At 31.8% G+C, this 17735-nt stretch overlaps 2 protein-coding genes and 1 pseudogene across 2 annotated transcripts; 1 reads left to right on the top strand and 2 right to left on the bottom strand.

Annotated features, from left to right (window-relative positions):
- Positions 1-169: 169 nt before the first annotated feature.
- Positions 170-1717, bottom strand: LOC126699791 (disease resistance protein RPS4B-like). Its single transcript, XM_050397762.1, has one exon. The coding sequence runs from the start codon at positions 1715-1717 to the stop codon at positions 170-172; it is 1548 nt and encodes a 515-aa protein (XP_050253719.1).
- Positions 1718-2094: 377 nt separating this feature from the next.
- LOC126699792 (disease resistance protein RUN1-like) lies at positions 2095-6406 on the bottom strand (annotated as a pseudogene).
- An 8719-nt stretch (positions 6407-15125) lies between these two features.
- Positions 15126-17708, top strand: LOC126700448 (uncharacterized). Its single transcript, XM_050398636.1, has 3 exons — positions 15126-15306; positions 16632-16746; positions 17416-17708. The coding sequence occupies exons 1-3, from the start codon at positions 15229-15231 to the stop codon at positions 17487-17489; spliced, it is 267 nt and encodes an 88-aa protein (XP_050254593.1). The 5' UTR covers positions 15126-15228; the 3' UTR covers positions 17490-17708.
- The last annotated feature ends 27 nt before the right edge of the window (positions 17709-17735 follow it).

The following is a 17735-nucleotide window of genomic DNA, read 5'->3' on the forward strand; positions in this document are numbered from 1 at the left end:
AAAAGCTTCCAGTTTTGATGTTTGCTTGCTTTTGATCACATTATTTCTTCTGTTTTTAAAACACCAACAAAAGCATTAATAAATGATCACATTAACAAAAAGAAAATGCAGAAACCTACAGAACTTAAATTAAGAGGAAAGATAGTGACTTACCAGAGAAAAAAGTTGATTAACCATCCGGGTTACTTTCATTAGATTCGTCCCAATCGCTTAACTCCTCATCACAATCCTTGTACTCACTTAACTCCTCACAATCAGAGTTACCATGGGTTTCTGTGTGCCTTTTAATCCTTTTTGGGTTTGATATGTCATTAGAGCTTCCTTCTCCACTGAGTCTAGCCCCATCGTAATCATCACAACTTCGTTTGGCTTTGTCACATTCCACTATCATAGCCATGCTCTCATAAGGAGAGATGCTGCTGTTGCTATGCTGGGCCATTGTTCGGTCGAGATCTTCTATGTCTTTATTGTATATCATACGGAACCTGCATTTTTTAACCTCCTCACCTGGACCTCCTGTTTCAATTTTTATTCCAATCTGAGTGAATCCATTCGCATCACTTTCAGACAATAATTTATTTGATTTCTCATCGAAGAATTGAGGAGTTACATAGAGTAGCCAAAGGTGATCTGGTAAAACCTTAGGAATTAAGCTACTGCCTAGTGCAGGAGACATTCTTTTTCCATTGGCTGTCAATGAACAGTACAGGGGAATTAAGCAACTGATTTGGTGATCAACATCATGTGAACAAAACACAATGCAAACAACAATTCCCATCCACTCATTATACAAATGAGAGGGTTGTTTTATATTCACTTCAGCCCCCATGCTTTGGTGCCTAAACCACTCTGGCATTTCACTTCCTGGAATAACAATTTCATATTTCTCAGTGGGAGAGAGAGAGATCTTAAGGGACTTTTTTATCCCTAAGATAAACCAGTCTATGCAGCTTTGATTGTCAGCCAATTTAAAGCAATTGTGAAGAAAGAGAGATGGTTCCAATAAATCTATTGATTTTAATTGATCTGGTAACATTTCCAGTGAAACACAACCTTCGGCATAAATGGATTCAATATTCAATGGAAGCTTTGGCAACAATTGAAGACTAGTGCAATTATCCAACACCACCCATTTCAATTTCCAAAGTTGAATGATGCTTTCCGGAAGGAAAACAAAATCATTTCCACTTAGATCCAAAAGTTCTAAAGAGAATAAGGAACCAATATCATCAGATATTACCTTGAGATTGCAATCGCTTAAGTTCAAGCCGGTCAAAGAACATGCACCTGATAAAGAAGAGAATAGCACGTCCATGGGATCAGGACTTCTTGGCATTGAATAAAAAGGGAGGAGCTCATTCCACAATTTATAAGATGATGACGACGATGATAACCCCTTACATTCATTGAAAGACAGTGTTTTAAGATTCTTTAAGAGACCAATGGAAGAAGGGACCTTTCTTATAGCAGTTCTGCTCACGTACAACCGCTCTAGACTTTCGGCATTCCCTAGGTTCTCTGGCAGTCTATTTAGTTTTGAGCATCCGTAAAGATCGACTAATCTAACCAACTTCAAATTACAAATGGTGCTAGGTAAACACACAAGATTTTTGCAATCCCATAAACTCAATGAATCAAGATTAGTCAAATGCTCAATTGATGTGGGTAGTTTTGTAATTGCAGTACCACCCAAGAGAAGTGTGTGTACACGTTTCATGTTTCTCCCGAATTCTGGAATTTGTTTTATTTTTGAGCATCTGGAAAGATTAAGATACGTAAGACAATCCATTTCAAACTTGCTTGGAAGGCTTGTGAGGTTCTTGCATCCTTCTAAATTAAGAATAGTAAGCATTTTATGAATTCCAATTGATGGGTGAATCGTACGTAAATTTATACAATCTTCAAGAACTAATGTCGTAAGATTTGGGACTTTAATGATGTTTGGGGTTTCAATAAGTTTTTGAGATTTTGTCAGCTTGATAAATTTCAACATCTCAAAACTCTGTTGAAAGGCAACCAAAAGAAAAGTGTAAGAACATTAGCTTAAAGTCTTCAACAAACAAACTTAATAAATAAAAAATTGTATAAGATTACCTAAATTACCTTTGTTCCTTTCCAAAGTCGTTCAATGTAGCTACAACACATGCAAAGTTCAACAAGCTCATTTGATTGGAAACTTGATGGCAACGATTTCAAAGGGTACCCTTTCCAATCAAGAAATCTTAAGCTATTGGGAAGATGTTTAAGATCATTCATAAGATGAACGCCACAAATTTTGAGCAATTTTAGATATTGCAGCTTTGCAAAGGCTTCAGGATTCCAATCTACCATTTCTGGTACATAAAATTCTAGTACTATGCCTTGAACTGCCTCTGTTCCCTAATAATAAGAATAAGAGAGATTTGTATAAAATGTATTATTACTAGACTATTATAATTTAAACTCCATTATTCTTTAAAAAAAAGATATGCTGAATAATATGATAAGATATATGCTTAGTTTCTCTCATACCCTTTACTGTAGTTTTTGTCTGCACAAACAAAGGGGATTAGTGAATTGCAAAATGTAGAATGACCAAACTTTCTCTATATTAGACTTTGTTAAATAATATAAAAGAGTATACACTCAAGTTTTGAAAGTAACCTCTTACCTTATTGTTTGTGAGTACATTGTTAATGTCCCGAAATGACCATAGTCTGCTACGCTTTCCAGGTTCTTTAGGGCATTCTTGATAAACTATATCCCTACCCATTTGTTGTAGTAAATCATGCATCCACAATCTATTGCCACAAACTTTTATGAGAGATTTCTCAACAAGAACCTCCATTCCAACATTAGGGGAAAGGTGAAGATAAGCTAGTATTTTTACTACATCATTTTTGATCTTATGATTAAAGAAACATGCAATGTGTAGGAATATTTCCTTCTCTGCCTCATCAAGTCCATCAAAACTTATTTTAAGTACTTTGAGAATTTCATTATTAGGAAATTCTTTAAGCTTATTTAATGTACTTTTCCATTTATCAATACTTCTACCGAACAAAAAAGAACCCAAAATCTCAATAGCTAAAGGAAGACCATTAGCATAATACACAATATCTTTGGATACCTCTATATAATCCTTGGGAGGATGGACTTTTTTAAAAGCTTTCAAACTCAAAAGATGAAGAGCTTCATTATAATTCTTCAACGTCAAATATTTCTTCTACTTCAAGTATTTCTAGTAAATGTCTATCCCTTGTTGTTATGATAACTCTACTACCTAAACCAAACCAAATACGCTTCTCAGCTAACTTATTTATTTGGTCTAATTGATTTACATCATCAAGAACTAGAAGAATTCTTTTATGACGTAACCTATTCTCGATCACTGAAACTCCATGACAAACATCTTGTATACTCATACTTTCATTGAAAATTTGAAGAATAAATTGTTCTTGTAATCGCACTAAACCCTCTTTTTCATAAACTTCCCTAACATTTGCAAGAAAACAACAACCTTCAAATTTATTAGAAACCATATGAAAAACAACTCTAGCAAGAGTTGTTTTACCAATTCCCCCCATTCCCCAAACCCCTATAATACGAACATCATTTAATCCCATAGTCAAACATGACTTCAATTTCTCCGCTCGAGAAATTATTCCTACTTGGTCTTTGATATCTTTTGAGTATGCATAAGTCAATTTATGCCATAGCTCTCCCACAATGTTTTGGATAATTTTTGATTCTGGCCTGCAATTAACAGAGAACAGTATATTTTGAGTTCAAACCACAAAAAATGGTCTGAAAAGAAAAGAAGTAGAAATCCAATGTTTTATTATGTTAAGTGAATAGAAACTTATAAGTTAAATGGCTTAAGACAAAATAGAAAGAATCATGAACATGTATGTAGGTATGCTTATGGTTTAAAACAAGATTAAAGATAAGGAAGAGTATTTTTTAATTATTTAAGAAAGAAATATGTCAAATAGAATTAATTACCTATTTGCCTTATTATTATTACAACTATCATTAAGCCCCTCCCCGCTATAAATGTAGTTATGTGTATACTATATGAGAATACTACATCCACAATATTTTCACAACACTTTTACAATAAATCATGAGTGGTAAGTTGTTATTGGTTCTAAACTTCTAATTTGAATCCACAACTTAAATTACTTTTTTGCCCACTCATAATAGCTAATAACAACCTATCACTTAAGATTTGTTCTGAAAATATTGTGGACATAGCATTTCTCATAATATATTGGAGTGGAAGTTCAATAAAAATCCAAATCATCATATATATTAAACTAATGTGCAAATTATTTTAAAAATCAATTACGAATCGAAATTAGATTCTAAATGAACTCCAATTTTGTTTAATTGTCCACTAATTTGATGCCAAGTTTCTCTATATTTTAAAGGGGTTTCAATTTGTGCCTTGTGTCATTCAATCTCTCATTTTGTATAAAATTTCTTTACATGTATTTTCATAAATATAAACTTACAAAAAAAATCATAGTAAAAGTATATTATATTTATATGTAAAACTTTGAATGCATAATACTTACAACCTATTCAAGACAAATTTTAAGTGCTTCTAAAACTACTTCTAACCCTTTTTATATGGATCCCATATTAAACCACTTCTAATCTATTTAAACTAATCTGGATTTTCTTTTTAAAACAAAAAACTTATTATTGGTCGAACTATGAATTTTAATGAAAAAGTACATGATGCTCTAAAACTTGGTGATTCATATATTATTTTAAAAATGAACACTTGAAAAAAAAAATTAATCACAAAAAAAAAAATTAAGTTAAGAAGTAACAATTTTTTTTCATTTTTTATTTTATAAAATAAAATAAACAAGAATTAAAAATTTGCCAGTTTTACCAAATAATATTCTTAAAATGATATTTTAAGAGTTTTTTTTTTTTTTTTAGAAATAATTATAACATGCTGCTAACCTCGCAGCTCGAACCCTTTCCCCCTTAGACCCTCAAGCACTTTGTGCATGCGGAGTGCCAATTTAACTACAAGGAATGACCATCATAATATTAAACTTATGTAAAAATTATGATATGCATCTAATTATATTTATTGTAAATGTATCTATGCTAAGGTTACAAGCTAATTAGATTCCAATGACACTTTAAGTTTGTGCCAAATATCATATCAATTAGATTTCACATTTTCTAATTTTGTGTGAATTCCCTCTGATCTAAACTACTTATAGTATGTTTAGAACTATGTCAAGCCGAATTAAAATCACTTCTACTCATTCTACTTGATGCCTAGTAAAAACTAGTACACTCATTTTAACCATTTAAAGTTTTCTAAAAAAGAAAAAAGAAAAAAGAAAAAAAAAACCTATCATATCTATTAAAAAAAACTATCATTAATTTAATTATAAATTTCTATGAAATTTTTTACTATATTCTAAAAATTGTCTTTACCTTTTCATTACCTCTTCATAATAAATCAACTTTCACAACTTACATGAAAAATATAAATAATTACAAGAAAATAACAAAAATTAGGTTAAGAAATATTAATTAAGTATAAGAATAATTCAGCAAACAATATGTTCTTTTAAACTAAAATAGGGCAATTAATAATGAATAATTTACATCTCTAGCAAATGTTATCAATTCTAGAACGTAATATTATTAAAATAGATAGGAACCTCTAATATGTATCTAATTAAGTTTATCATTAAATGCGAATGTACTTATAAAATAAGTTACAAGCTAGTAAACAAATTGATTTGAAGCTCTTTTTTCAATAAAATTTTATTTTGACAAATTTTTTTTGTAAATATCATTAATTCCTACACTACTTTACATGGAATTAAGTATGATTCGATTTCAAATCTCTTCTTCAATCTAAAACAAAAAAAAAAAATGTTAAATTAAATTACCCATCCTGCAAATGCCACCCTGAGAAATTGGCCACTTCTCTCAAAGTAGCTCTCCATTTCTGCACCTTCTTTTTGTTCTCCTTTTTGTGTTTAACAAAAGCTTCTGCAAAAGTTCCTATCTGCTTTCGTACATCTGATGGATCCACTTTATAAAAAATAGGTAGAATTGTCATTCTAGTCTCTTTCATGCATTTAATGATCTTTGTAAGTTCATCTAGGCACCATATTGAAGATGCATAGTTTCTTGAGAGAATGACAATAGCAAATCTCGATTCTTCAATTGCTTTCAAGAGCTTTGGTGAAATTGATTTTCCTCTCTCAAGTTTTTCATCATCTCTAAAGGTAAAAATGCCTTTTTGTTTCAAAGCAAAATATAAATGGTCTGTAAAACCATTGCGTGTATCCTCACCTCTAAAACTGAGGAATACATCATATGTCCAACAAGGTGTGAAAGAAGAAGATGATGAGGCTCTTTCAGTGCCCATAGAAGCCATTGAAAATATTCTGATAAACCGTGAACCACAATTTATTAGATAACAAAGTACATTCAATTAAAATTGAACAAAAAATTAGAAGGAAAATAAATAAAAGAGATGGATTCAAGAAAAGTGAGAACTTAGGATTTGGTGAATCACAAGGATTATATAGCTCTAAAACTTCTTGAAACAACGCCACCGGATATCTGATACTAGAAGAAATTGTAAACTTTTATATATATATATATATTCTTTTTTCTTTCTTTTTTTTTATTCTTAGGCAATGTCCTATCTATTGTGGTTTTTGACCAATTTAAGTTCTATTCATATTGCTTTCATTCTATATGTTCAGAATTCAGATACTGTTATGATGTGATATCCATTGTGCATGATTTCTTTATCTTTTTGATATGCCATTATGATGTGATTAGCCTATGCAATGGTCGTTTGTACGCACATTATATAGGGGGGAAAGTTCATCTCATTTTCAGATAATTTTTTTTTTTTTTTTTTTTATATGTGACAAAATTTAAACATATGGCTCTTTATATGCTGAAATTGCTGGAATTAACTCTGAAATCCTGCAATTGAAACAATTGGTTCTATTACCTAAGTGCTAAACTTGGCCTAAGTTTAGCCTTCTTAGGCCGTAAATGAGCTGAGCAAAACCAAGTATTAAAAGTTAAGGCTTGTTTATTAAATTTTATTTTGAACACAAGCTAAGCTTACTCATGACTCATGAGCTACTTGATTAATTTATTTTTTTTCTTATTTATAGTAAAATCATTACTAAAATGTTTTACCCTTCACAAATCTATGATTTTTTTTTTATTGTTATTACAAATGGATTGTTTATATTGTGAATAAACTACAAATAGGAGTAATAATTTTATATCATATGAACTATTTTGCCAACTTGTATAACCTAATTTCAAGTCTATAGAAATATATTTTTAAACATGTATACATATAAATGTATAGAATTATATATAATTAATTCAAGCCCTATTCACAAACACGTTATTATGTTTGAACTTGACCTGTTTAATAATCGAGCCTAAAGTTGAGTTTGAGCTTAGCCTGTTTACTAAACAAACAAACATAAACAAGCTCCCAGACAGCTTGGTTTATTTACAGACATACCCCTAGAGCTTTACTTGTCTCCTTTTAGAGTAGTGATCATTTTTTAGAGGGCAATACTAATCTGTATCTTCTACGGTGAAGTACTTGTAAATATATTGATTTTTGTGTTGACCTTGACCCATTTTTTCAAACATGTGAGAGTGAGACATATTCATGTTTGGATTTCAACGAATCAAAATCTTTCAGTGGTGGTGGTGGGATGAATATTTATTGGGTATTTGGGTTTTTCCTTTTTCATTTATATTCGAAACGGAACTAATTAAACACAAGATTTTGATTCCTAAGTCCTAACCCCACCATCAAGTCCAAATCACAAAACTCACTGACCCACAGACCAACGGCCACATAAACCCAGCACAGACCCTCAGGCCTCAACCCCACCATCTGTTTCAAAAGTATAGCACAATTCATAGAATAGGTACATGCCATTAAAATTTTAAAACTGAAGAAAAAATTAGAAGGAAGATAAATTAGAGAAGAGGAAAAACAATTTGTTGTGGATATATTTTATTACAAGGAGAGAAAAATATAAGACATGGACGTGTGCAAGAAAAGTAATAACTTACGGATTTGGAGAATTGCAGCTATTGGCTGTTGTAAAGCTCTAAAACCTTTTGAATACAGACTGTTTGTTTTTGTGCTTAGGCAATGCTCTCAAATATGATTCCAACACCTTTTCTTTTATCCCTACTACACGGACTAGTTATTATTCTTTGAATGCATTTACTCTTGACTTTGAATTTTGGTTTCTTCAAACCTGTCAATTAGGATGGACTAAAACGTGTCACATGAGCTTTCTTTGATTGCCCGGCACTTACTCCACTGATCATAAAAATAAATCAAAATTATAACTTTTCTAGTGTATAATCTCATGTATGTGTATCGGGTATATTTAAAAATAATCACAATTACACATACATATATGATTTAGAATCAAATTGGATTTGGACTTTTCAATTTTACACCCAATAATTCACTTGCCACAAAAATTACAAAATTAGATAAGACACGAAAATTTTATTCCAATTGAAATCCAATTTATAATATAATTGGATTTAGACTATTCTATTTTTGCACCTAATAATTCACTAGATACAAAAATTTAAAAGTTAGATGGAACACATAATGCAAAATTAGACTAATTGAACTTTCTCTAAACTTTGGCTTTAACTCTCTCTCTCTCTCTCTCTCTCTCTCTCTCTATATATATATATATATATATATATAGAGAGAGAGAGAGAGAGAGAATACGCTTTTCATAATTTTCATAAAATAAAATCTATAAAAATCACTAAAATGAAAATCAAAATATTATCAGACTTTGAAACTTATATATATTGAGATTTGTGAAGGCGAAATTTTATCAAATCAAACTGTTGAACAATTGGACTCTTTTCATAATGCTTTTATGCTATTATATGCTTGACAATATGTTTACTAAGTTGGTCACTTTGGTTTGGTGGACCAAGCATTAAACAAATGACACAACCCCTTACTAATTAGCTGTACTATCAATTAAACAAGAACAATGATTACTGGAATTAACTCCGAAGTCCTGCAATTGAAACAATTGGTTCTATGCTTGTAAGTGTGGAATGCTAATTTGCATCTTCTAGGGTGGAATGTTTGTAAGTGTATTTTGCCATATAATGGCCCATCATTAGCAAAGAGTGACATAACATTTTCTGTTGAGATTGCTTCTATCATATTTTGGAGCCATTAAATTCTTTTCAATATATGTTTGTATACTAAGGTTATATTAAATTTTACAATAGTGAGTTTTTAGGGGCCATAGGATTTTATTTTTTAATTTGGGGAATGGGGACAATAGGTGTAGCTTCATGGTTATCTGCTAAAAGCATGTAGTGTGTTCTACTTTGGGCCACTTCCAATTTCAGGGGAAATTATCTCATGGAGCCAAGTAAATTCTATGCACTTCCTCCTTTTGATTTTTGTGTTGACCATGACCCATTTTTCGGAAAGATGGCACTAGGTCAACTGCTTCGTTGGTCTTCAAGCCTAGCCCACTTTCTACGTTCTTGGAAATAGTACAATAGGATATAACTCCTGCCTTGAAGTTTTGTTTGATATTACTTTCTTCAAAGTAGACATCATTATAATGTGGACTGCATGATTGTTTTTAGAGTAAATGGATGACCAATAATGTATGCAGTAACTTTCGCTAAAAATTCAATCCGTTTTCTACGTTTATTCTTAACAATAGAGCACTATCATCAGGGGTGTCAAATGCCAAATATTTGGTATTTGACACACCAAACACCAAAAAACCACTCTTATCAGGTGTTGTAAATGCCAAAATATTTGGCATGAGCGAACAGTACAGTCTTAAATATGAGAGTGTACGGAAAAAATTGAATAAATTTTAATATTTTTTATTCTCTTTTGTCTCTCCTCTCTCTTCACTTTATTCTTTTCTCTTCTCTCTCATCGGTTCCCTCTTTGTTACCTCTGTTCCTCTCACCGATTCCTCTCAATCTCTCTCACCCTTTGAAGCCGCCGCCGCCGATCTCGCCTATAGTTCAACTCGCTTAGCTGCTGTCAATATCGTCAGCCACCATTGATCTCACTCAGCCACGCTCGATCTCACTCACGGTCTCACCTTCTCCAATCACAGCCGATCAATCACCATCTTCCCTCTCCTCTCTGTCCGCCTTTCACTCTGCCTCTCTCTGGTTGTGGATTTTTTTTTTTTTTTTTTGCTGCAATTTGGGTTGATTTGATATTGGTGAGTAATTGTGGCGGTTGTGGGTTGATTGTGGTGGTTGGTTTGCAGTAGAGGTGGGTTGTAGTGGTGGTGATGGTGGGTTCTAATATGATGGGTGAGCTGTGGGTGATGGTGGGCTGTGGGGGTGGTATGAGTTCTGTGTTTGTTTTCTAAATTGTAGGTGGCAGGTGGTGGTTCAGTTGATTTGGGTGGTGGTGGGTTGTGGGCTATGGGCGGTGATAGTGGCAGTGGTGGTGGTGGGCTATGGAGGTGATGGCCGGTGGTGGTGGGATGTGGTTGATTTGGTTTTTGTTTTTATTTATTTTTTTAATATAGTTGGGTTTTATTTTATTTTTTTAATGTGGTGTAATATTAAAATGGAAGATTTGATATATAGTGAATTATAAAATGATGTGGTAAAATAATAAAGAAGGCTTTTGATGTGTCAAAATAACATTTTTTTATAAAAGAGCTGATGAGAATGCTCTCATATTATTTAGTCTTGGTCCACTTTCTACTTGTTTTTTACTTTAGTGTTTAACCTAATGGTGACTCTAGTCTTTTAGTTTCCACGCTTTTGAAAAGAGGTAAATATGACACACTGACAGATTAACCTAATGGTGACTAATATACAAGGCTGGCCCAAGGCCTAGGCCTAAGGCCTCACAAAAAAATTAAAAAAAAAAAAATCCCTATTAAAAAAAGGCCTCATCTCCCTTCCTAAAATGCCAAAAATTTTATAAAAATATAACATTTTTTAAATAATTCATACTTTTTTTTTAAGAGTGATGCTAAAAATATCACAAATTTTACTATAGGTTTAATTGACATATCACCAATCACAAAAAAAGTAATTCAAATACAAATAAATTAAGTTGTTGAAATTCATCTATTATAGTCATTATCACATTATATTGTGAACTTTTTGTAATATCTTTAGTATTTTTTTTCTTCCATTTCTAACAAGGCTTCCAAAATAGGAGACCAATAGAAATTTAAACCAATTGAAACCCTAAAAAAAAGGATGCTACAAATGTGATAGATCATCAATGATGACTAATCTCCTCTAATAGTTTGAGACCATAATTTTTGTAAATTAATCTCTTACAATGCCACATACCAAATAATATCTATCTATCTTTTTCTCTTAAAAAGAATATATAAAATTAAAATTTAGATTACAGATGGACTTGACTATGCATAGTCATATCCAAGTTAAAGTAAGTTTCTTTTTAAAAAAAATAATATTTTTTTAGTTCTTTTTGTTTAAATTTATGGTTCAACTGTGATATTCAATCCTCTATATGAAATTAACCTTAGTTTAGTTAGTATTATTCACCAATTTCTATATTTACATCAAATTAATGTTTACATATAAAAATGTCCCATATAAAATTTTCATCTTAGGCCCCAAATTTTCTTGGGCCAGCCCTGCTAATATTCATCAACTTGTTAAACAACATTACTTAGGACATGACTATGAGCTGGTAAGGAAAATTGTCTTACAACTTAGTTTCTTAAGAGTTAAATTTTTCATGTTATATGTAATTTTCATCTTCATATGTACAATTATCTTTTAAATTTATAATAGAAGACAGATACCATCTTAAAGTTACATTGTTACAATGTGAACTATTGCATGTCAATAAGATAAATTGTTTTCGCATTGAGGTTTTTTAATCACAAAGAATAACTGCACATATACAACTACTATCTTTTAAATTTATAATAGAAGACAGATACCATCTTAAAGTTACCTTATTACAATGTAAACTGTTGCATCTCAATAAGATAAATTGTTTTCGCATTGAGGTTTTTTAATCACAAAGAATAACTGCACATATACAACTACTATCTTAGTATATTATGATACTCACCACTATTTATGTTTCCGAACCTTGAATTGAAACTTACCTTGCAATTTTCTTCTCCTTCTGAGTGTTCTCACTTATTGAATGTCACAGTAAACAAAGTAAAACAAAAAAGGCGTGCAACATAAAGAGAGAGAAAACAACAAAATTTGATTTGAGGAAAAAAAAAAATCACTCAATGACAATTGCAAAGATATAACTAACATACTAGCCGTTGTAACTCTAACAGAATTAACAGAATTTACAAATAACGTGGAGCCAATGAGGCATTGACATCTGGCAAGGACCAACAATGACAAAACAATGTTGCTTCGTAAAATAACAGTAGTAACTGAAGACAAAACGTCGTCGTGGCAATAAATAAGAAAAGCAGTGCCATTTAACTCAAAGCCATAAAATTCAAAACAAGAACTTCTGTGGTGGGCTATTCATGTCTTAAAGAAGAATCCTGAACAATTACTAGTACTACTCTACTAATTTTCTTGTTAAATTTAAGAATGGGCATTGGGTTTTGGAATCAAAGAGGTATAGTTAAGTGCAAGCATGCACATCCTCAGTGAGGTTAACAACTCAATTGTTTAAATAAAGTAGGTGTGAAAGCGAGCAGTGAGAAAAGAAAGACAAAAAATTATTCAACTATGTTAAACAAAACGGAAGATAATTATGAGAGAATAAAATGTTAGCCGGGGCAAAGTTTGTCGTCATCAACATAAATAATAAGGAATTTCTCACTAAACAGCAAAATGTAATTTGAATATTCTGTGGATTTCTATTTTGTTCTAAAGAAATTAATGATTTTGGTGGTGGATTTGAGGCATGATATAATGATACAAACTACAAAGGAATAAAAACAACAGTAGAATAAAAATATACAAGATTAAGAGAGTGCACTGCGTATTATTGAAGCTAATGTTCATAAAGAAGTAAGGAGCAATGGTTGCTAGAGATTGAGGCTCTGCCAGAGGATGATTGTCCATTTGTCCGAACCCAAACATTTCAACTATTCCTAAACATCTGAATGTCCTCCATCAGCTCTGCCACCACCTCTTTGTTACTTCCATTACCCTGCACATTGAAATCAAACTTTTACAATACAAGACCATATTAGTGGCAGAGAAAGGCTCTTTCTTCATGGTTGTCTTGTTCTTATAAGTCCAAATATACCATAAATAGAGAGAGAGAGAGAGAGAAAAAAAAAAAAAAAAAAAAAAAAAAAAAAAAAAAAAAAAAACTATGAGAAGTACTTTAAGATCCCCAAATCTCCCTCTCTTTGTCCATCTCTTCAACAATGCCTGAATCAAATAAGGCTAAATGAAATCAGTTCTAATGTACTGATCAAACCAAACCAGATTTCTCTAGATGAAAAGGAAAAAAACAAAATATGGTCTTTCAGTATCTTTGACTCAAAGAACTAAGTCATTAGATGCCTTCTCAATTTTGCCCTCACAATAAGAAAATTCAATTAAATTCTCCAAGGAACAATAATCATTTTACAAGGTAATTGTAACCTATATAACTGGTTCCAAAACTCTGGGTCTTCACATATGGTTGTGCCAATAAGATTAATAAAAGGACCTGCAAGCTGCGGCCCTGTTTTTTTTTTTTTTTTTTTAATCACGTTTTATGTGGTTGTAATTTGAAAGGTTTATCGGTCATTTTTTATTAAATATATATTAATAACAACATCATTTTAAGTTTTACTAAAATAATTTTAAAATAAATTAATCAAGAAATTTATATATATATATATATATATATATATATATATATATATATATGTGTGTGTGTAAGCCCAACTTGAATAAAAAAAATAACAAATAAATAAATAATTTATTGTGGACCTATATATATATATATTTTTTTTTTTTGGATAGATGTGGACCTATATATATTATTACACAGAACCAAACTGAAACCAACCGATATATATTATTATAGGTAAAATACATTGAAAAAATGTATGTTGCCTCAATGGTAAGCACATGTGTTTTCCAGGCTCCTGTCTCAGGTTCTAATGTTCACAGATGGCTATAAAAAGCCCAATAGCAAAAAGTCTAGAAAATAAGGAAAGATAAATGTGTCAAAGCAAAACGGAACGGTTTGAACCAAATTCACATCTGTGAGAGACAAGATAGGATGCACGTCAGCACATGTATAGTATAGATAAGGCCATATGCCAAAGCTAGGTCTCTTGTCTAAAAGATATCAAGAGAAGTGCATAATAGTGCATATAAACTCAAATATGGGTACATTGCTAATCAACATGGAACTCCAAGAATTGGACACACTACAGGGGCTAACATGTGAAAATAACTAGATCTCCATTCCCCATTTTTGCACCATCAATTTTGAGTTGCACAAGCATTGACAAATCATTTGGTTTAAATAAACATTTACAATTACATCAATTTTGAAAAGATACATTCCCATATTTTATTGCAAATAGCTTAAGGGGAATCTAAATACTAAAGTGCATCTAGATTCCCCCAAAACCTTATTACACCAAAAACTAATTTGGTGACTTGACCTAAGCAATCATTATGAACTCACATTTTTGGGGGAACTTATAGATTAGTATTTTTTTAGGAACTTATAGATTTAAAGGTATACTTATAGTTACATATGCATGCGTTAAAGTTCCAAAACATCATATTCATGAAAAACAACAAGTCCAAAATGTACAAAAAATTTTGCAATTGTCAAAGTAACTAGATAAGTAAATAAAAATAGGACCCATTTAAGAATCAATAAAAACCTGACAAGTCTACTATTTTTTATTTTTTTTTTTTTTTTTATAAGGGACAAGTCTACTATTTTGAAAATTGTTGCATCTGTAATATTAAATCATTAATCTTCATCAATTAGATGCCCCTAACCAAACATGAAGCTTAAGACTATAACTATTCCCTCTTATTTAAAGGTTACCCTAAACAGGAATGGGCTTTAACCTAACATAGAATGCAAACAACAATAACCCACAAAGCCCAACACAAACCTTATCACCTATACAAATTAACAACAACACTGCACCTCTCTCTCTCTGTAAACTCCGATTGAATAAAAATGGCAATTGGGAAGAAGAAGTTGATGTCATCGGCGCCATGGAGGGGCGAAGAGGAAGCCACGGAAGAGTTCCAAGACGCGAAGCTCAAAGTCACAAAGCAGCAGCCTGGAGCCGAGTCAGTGATGCACTTGTTTCTTGTTTTTTTTTTTTTTCTTTACCCAGTTGAGAGAATTCTTGATTTCTTGCTTTAAATTGTGTTTCTTTGGTTACCCAGTTGAGAAAATTCTGGATTACTTGGTTTAATTTGTGTATCTTTGCTTAACCAATTCTTTGTTTCCTGATTACTTGCTATTGGTTGTTTAAAGTTCATGTCTTTGTCATTAGTAGTGTACCCTTTTGCATTGTTGGGGGATTCCTGGTTGTTCTCAATTGTGTGCTTTAATAGATTTGAGTTATGTGTTATATGAGAGATTTTTAATTTGTTTAAGGATGAATGGGGAATGTGAGCTCCTACCAGTTGGCCAATGTGTTGCAACTCTATGATATCTCTGGGTTAAACTACTCAAAACCTCAGTATTACTATAATACGCCAAATTAGAAATACAACTGGGGATAACCCATTGTAGTAGTGGTTGATAACTTCTACCCAGCAAGGAAAACTGAAAGCAGAAGGAAAGAAAGAAGAAATTTATTCTTGTAGTGGATGAGAACTTTTACCCAATATAGGGTTTCAAGTTGATAGAAAATGGCAGGTCATTTTGTTTCAAACAATTAGAGTAATAGTTAAATGATTAAGCTCACTATTTTCTAACGGTTTAAGCTTTTGTGACATCTGATAGTTTATTATAGTATCAAATTAGGTGGTCTTGAGTTAACCCTATCTTTGTTCTACCCTCTCAATTAAAAAAAATTCACAATCAAATCTGTTGGGCTCTACTTATTAAAGGGTAGTATTGACCCACTTGTGAGAGAAAGTGTTGTAATAATGGTTAGATGATTAAATCTACTATTTCTTAATTGTTTAAGCTTTTGTTATAAGTGGTAAGGCAATTAACATGAGGTTGAAGCTTCTTATTATTGAAGCTTCATATAGTTGATTCTTAATATGGTTGAAGCCTCAGTTTTGTGAAGTGAGGTTACATATTTGTGCCTTCTATGATGTAGATCACTGAAATTGATTGAGGGTATTTTTTTGTGTGTGTGAATGCCATCAATATCCACATTGTTATTATGGGCAAGGGCATGTCTGTAGGATGTATATCAATTAATTGATATAGTCTTTATTGTCATGTTCTGTTTTTCTGTTGCTTGAGACTTTTATAGCCTATCCATCACTCACTGCTTGGAATTATTCAGTTTACATCTATGTTTGTTTGGCTCTCAATAATATCTTTACTCCTCTTTTCTTCTTCCATCTGCTAACTTTGTATAATTTTGCATCTAAATCCGTTCATAATTGAGTTTGTGATATGATACTTCTTTTGAGTTTTGTGTATGCAGTTTCTTCAACGAGTATTTAGCATTGACACCATTGTGAAACCTCTTCCACCTGCCATGGCCTACAATGTTTCCCGCAACTTGAACTTCTTCACTCGCATTTTCACGCAGTTTTTTGGTGAGTATTGATTACTTTGTGCCATTTATGGGTAGCAGAGAAGATGGTATATATTAGAAATTCTATAGAACAAGATAACGATGTCACTCTTAATTACTTTTGAGGGTTCTTTTTCCTAGTCTTCTTCTGCAGCTTCTGTTTTTCCTCCTTCTGGCTCTTTTATTTTTCATTTTCTAGTAATCTATTTGTTTCACTGAACCTAGAGTTGTGCAATTTCTGGAGCATAATGAGTATGCTTGTGGAGCATCTGAACCTTTTTTCAATGCATATGCTATCAAGTCTATAACTTCACTGGAAGTTACAATGGGCTTGGCTCCTACATCTTTTAGAAGGGCTAAGAAATATAAATTCAGGGAATACAACTGGTTTAGAGAGATTTTCAATGTCCAATCAAGTATTTTACCTTGCAAAACTTTTAAACTCAGAATTGGTAAAGGCATTTCACCTGAGTCTATATTTTGGTTTGATCTTTTCAAACAATAGCTAACTTGGTCTCATGATTGCACCCAAGTTCTTTGAAAGTGAAAAAAAAAAAATATATATATATATATATTGTTTCATGTGATCAAACCTTTGACATGTTTCCCTTCCATTAATGCATTGATGATTGTTATAGAATAGCTGATTTTTCGATTTGTAATGTAGTTTATGTGATTTGTTGTATTGCAGATCCAGAAGGTATAGCAAATGCCCAAAAATCGTTAGGGATAGGACAGGAAGAGAAAGCTCGTCGCGTTCGTTGAAAAGAGATTAATAAAAAAGGAAAAGGAAGGGAAGGGGGGGGGGGTGTGGTAGGATTTAGAAGGCAGTTGAAGGCTTATTGCTGATTTTAGATATAACTGTTTAAAATTATTTTTAATATCTGAATATTTCTTTTTTGGAGAATCTATAATATCTGAAGATTGAAAATGTAATCTAAAAATTCAGTGGAACCCCTTCATAAAAATTTTTGACTTTGCAAATGGAATTGCATCATGAGCTATATGAGA

The sequence above is a fragment of the Quercus robur genome, chromosome 9 (assembly GCF_932294415.1).
Source record: "Quercus robur chromosome 9, dhQueRobu3.1, whole genome shotgun sequence".
Lineage (NCBI taxonomy): Eukaryota > Viridiplantae > Streptophyta > Magnoliopsida > Fagales > Fagaceae > Quercus > Quercus robur.

Coding starts and splice junctions, on each gene's coding strand:
- LOC126699791 (XM_050397762.1), bottom strand. CDS start 1,717: ATGAAACGTGTACACACACTTCTCTTGGGTGGTACTGCAATTACAAAA.
- LOC126700448 (XM_050398636.1), top strand. CDS start 15,229: ATGGAGGGGCGAAGAGGAAGCCACGGAAGAGTTCCAAGACGCGAAGCT. Junction 15,307..16,631: donor AAGCAGCAGCCTGGAGCCGA/GTCAGTGATGCA, acceptor TTGTGTATGCAG/TTTCTTCAACGAGTATTTAG. Junction 16,747..17,415: donor CATTTTCACGCAGTTTTTTG/GTGAGTATTGAT, acceptor GTTGTATTGCAG/ATCCAGAAGGTATAGCAAAT.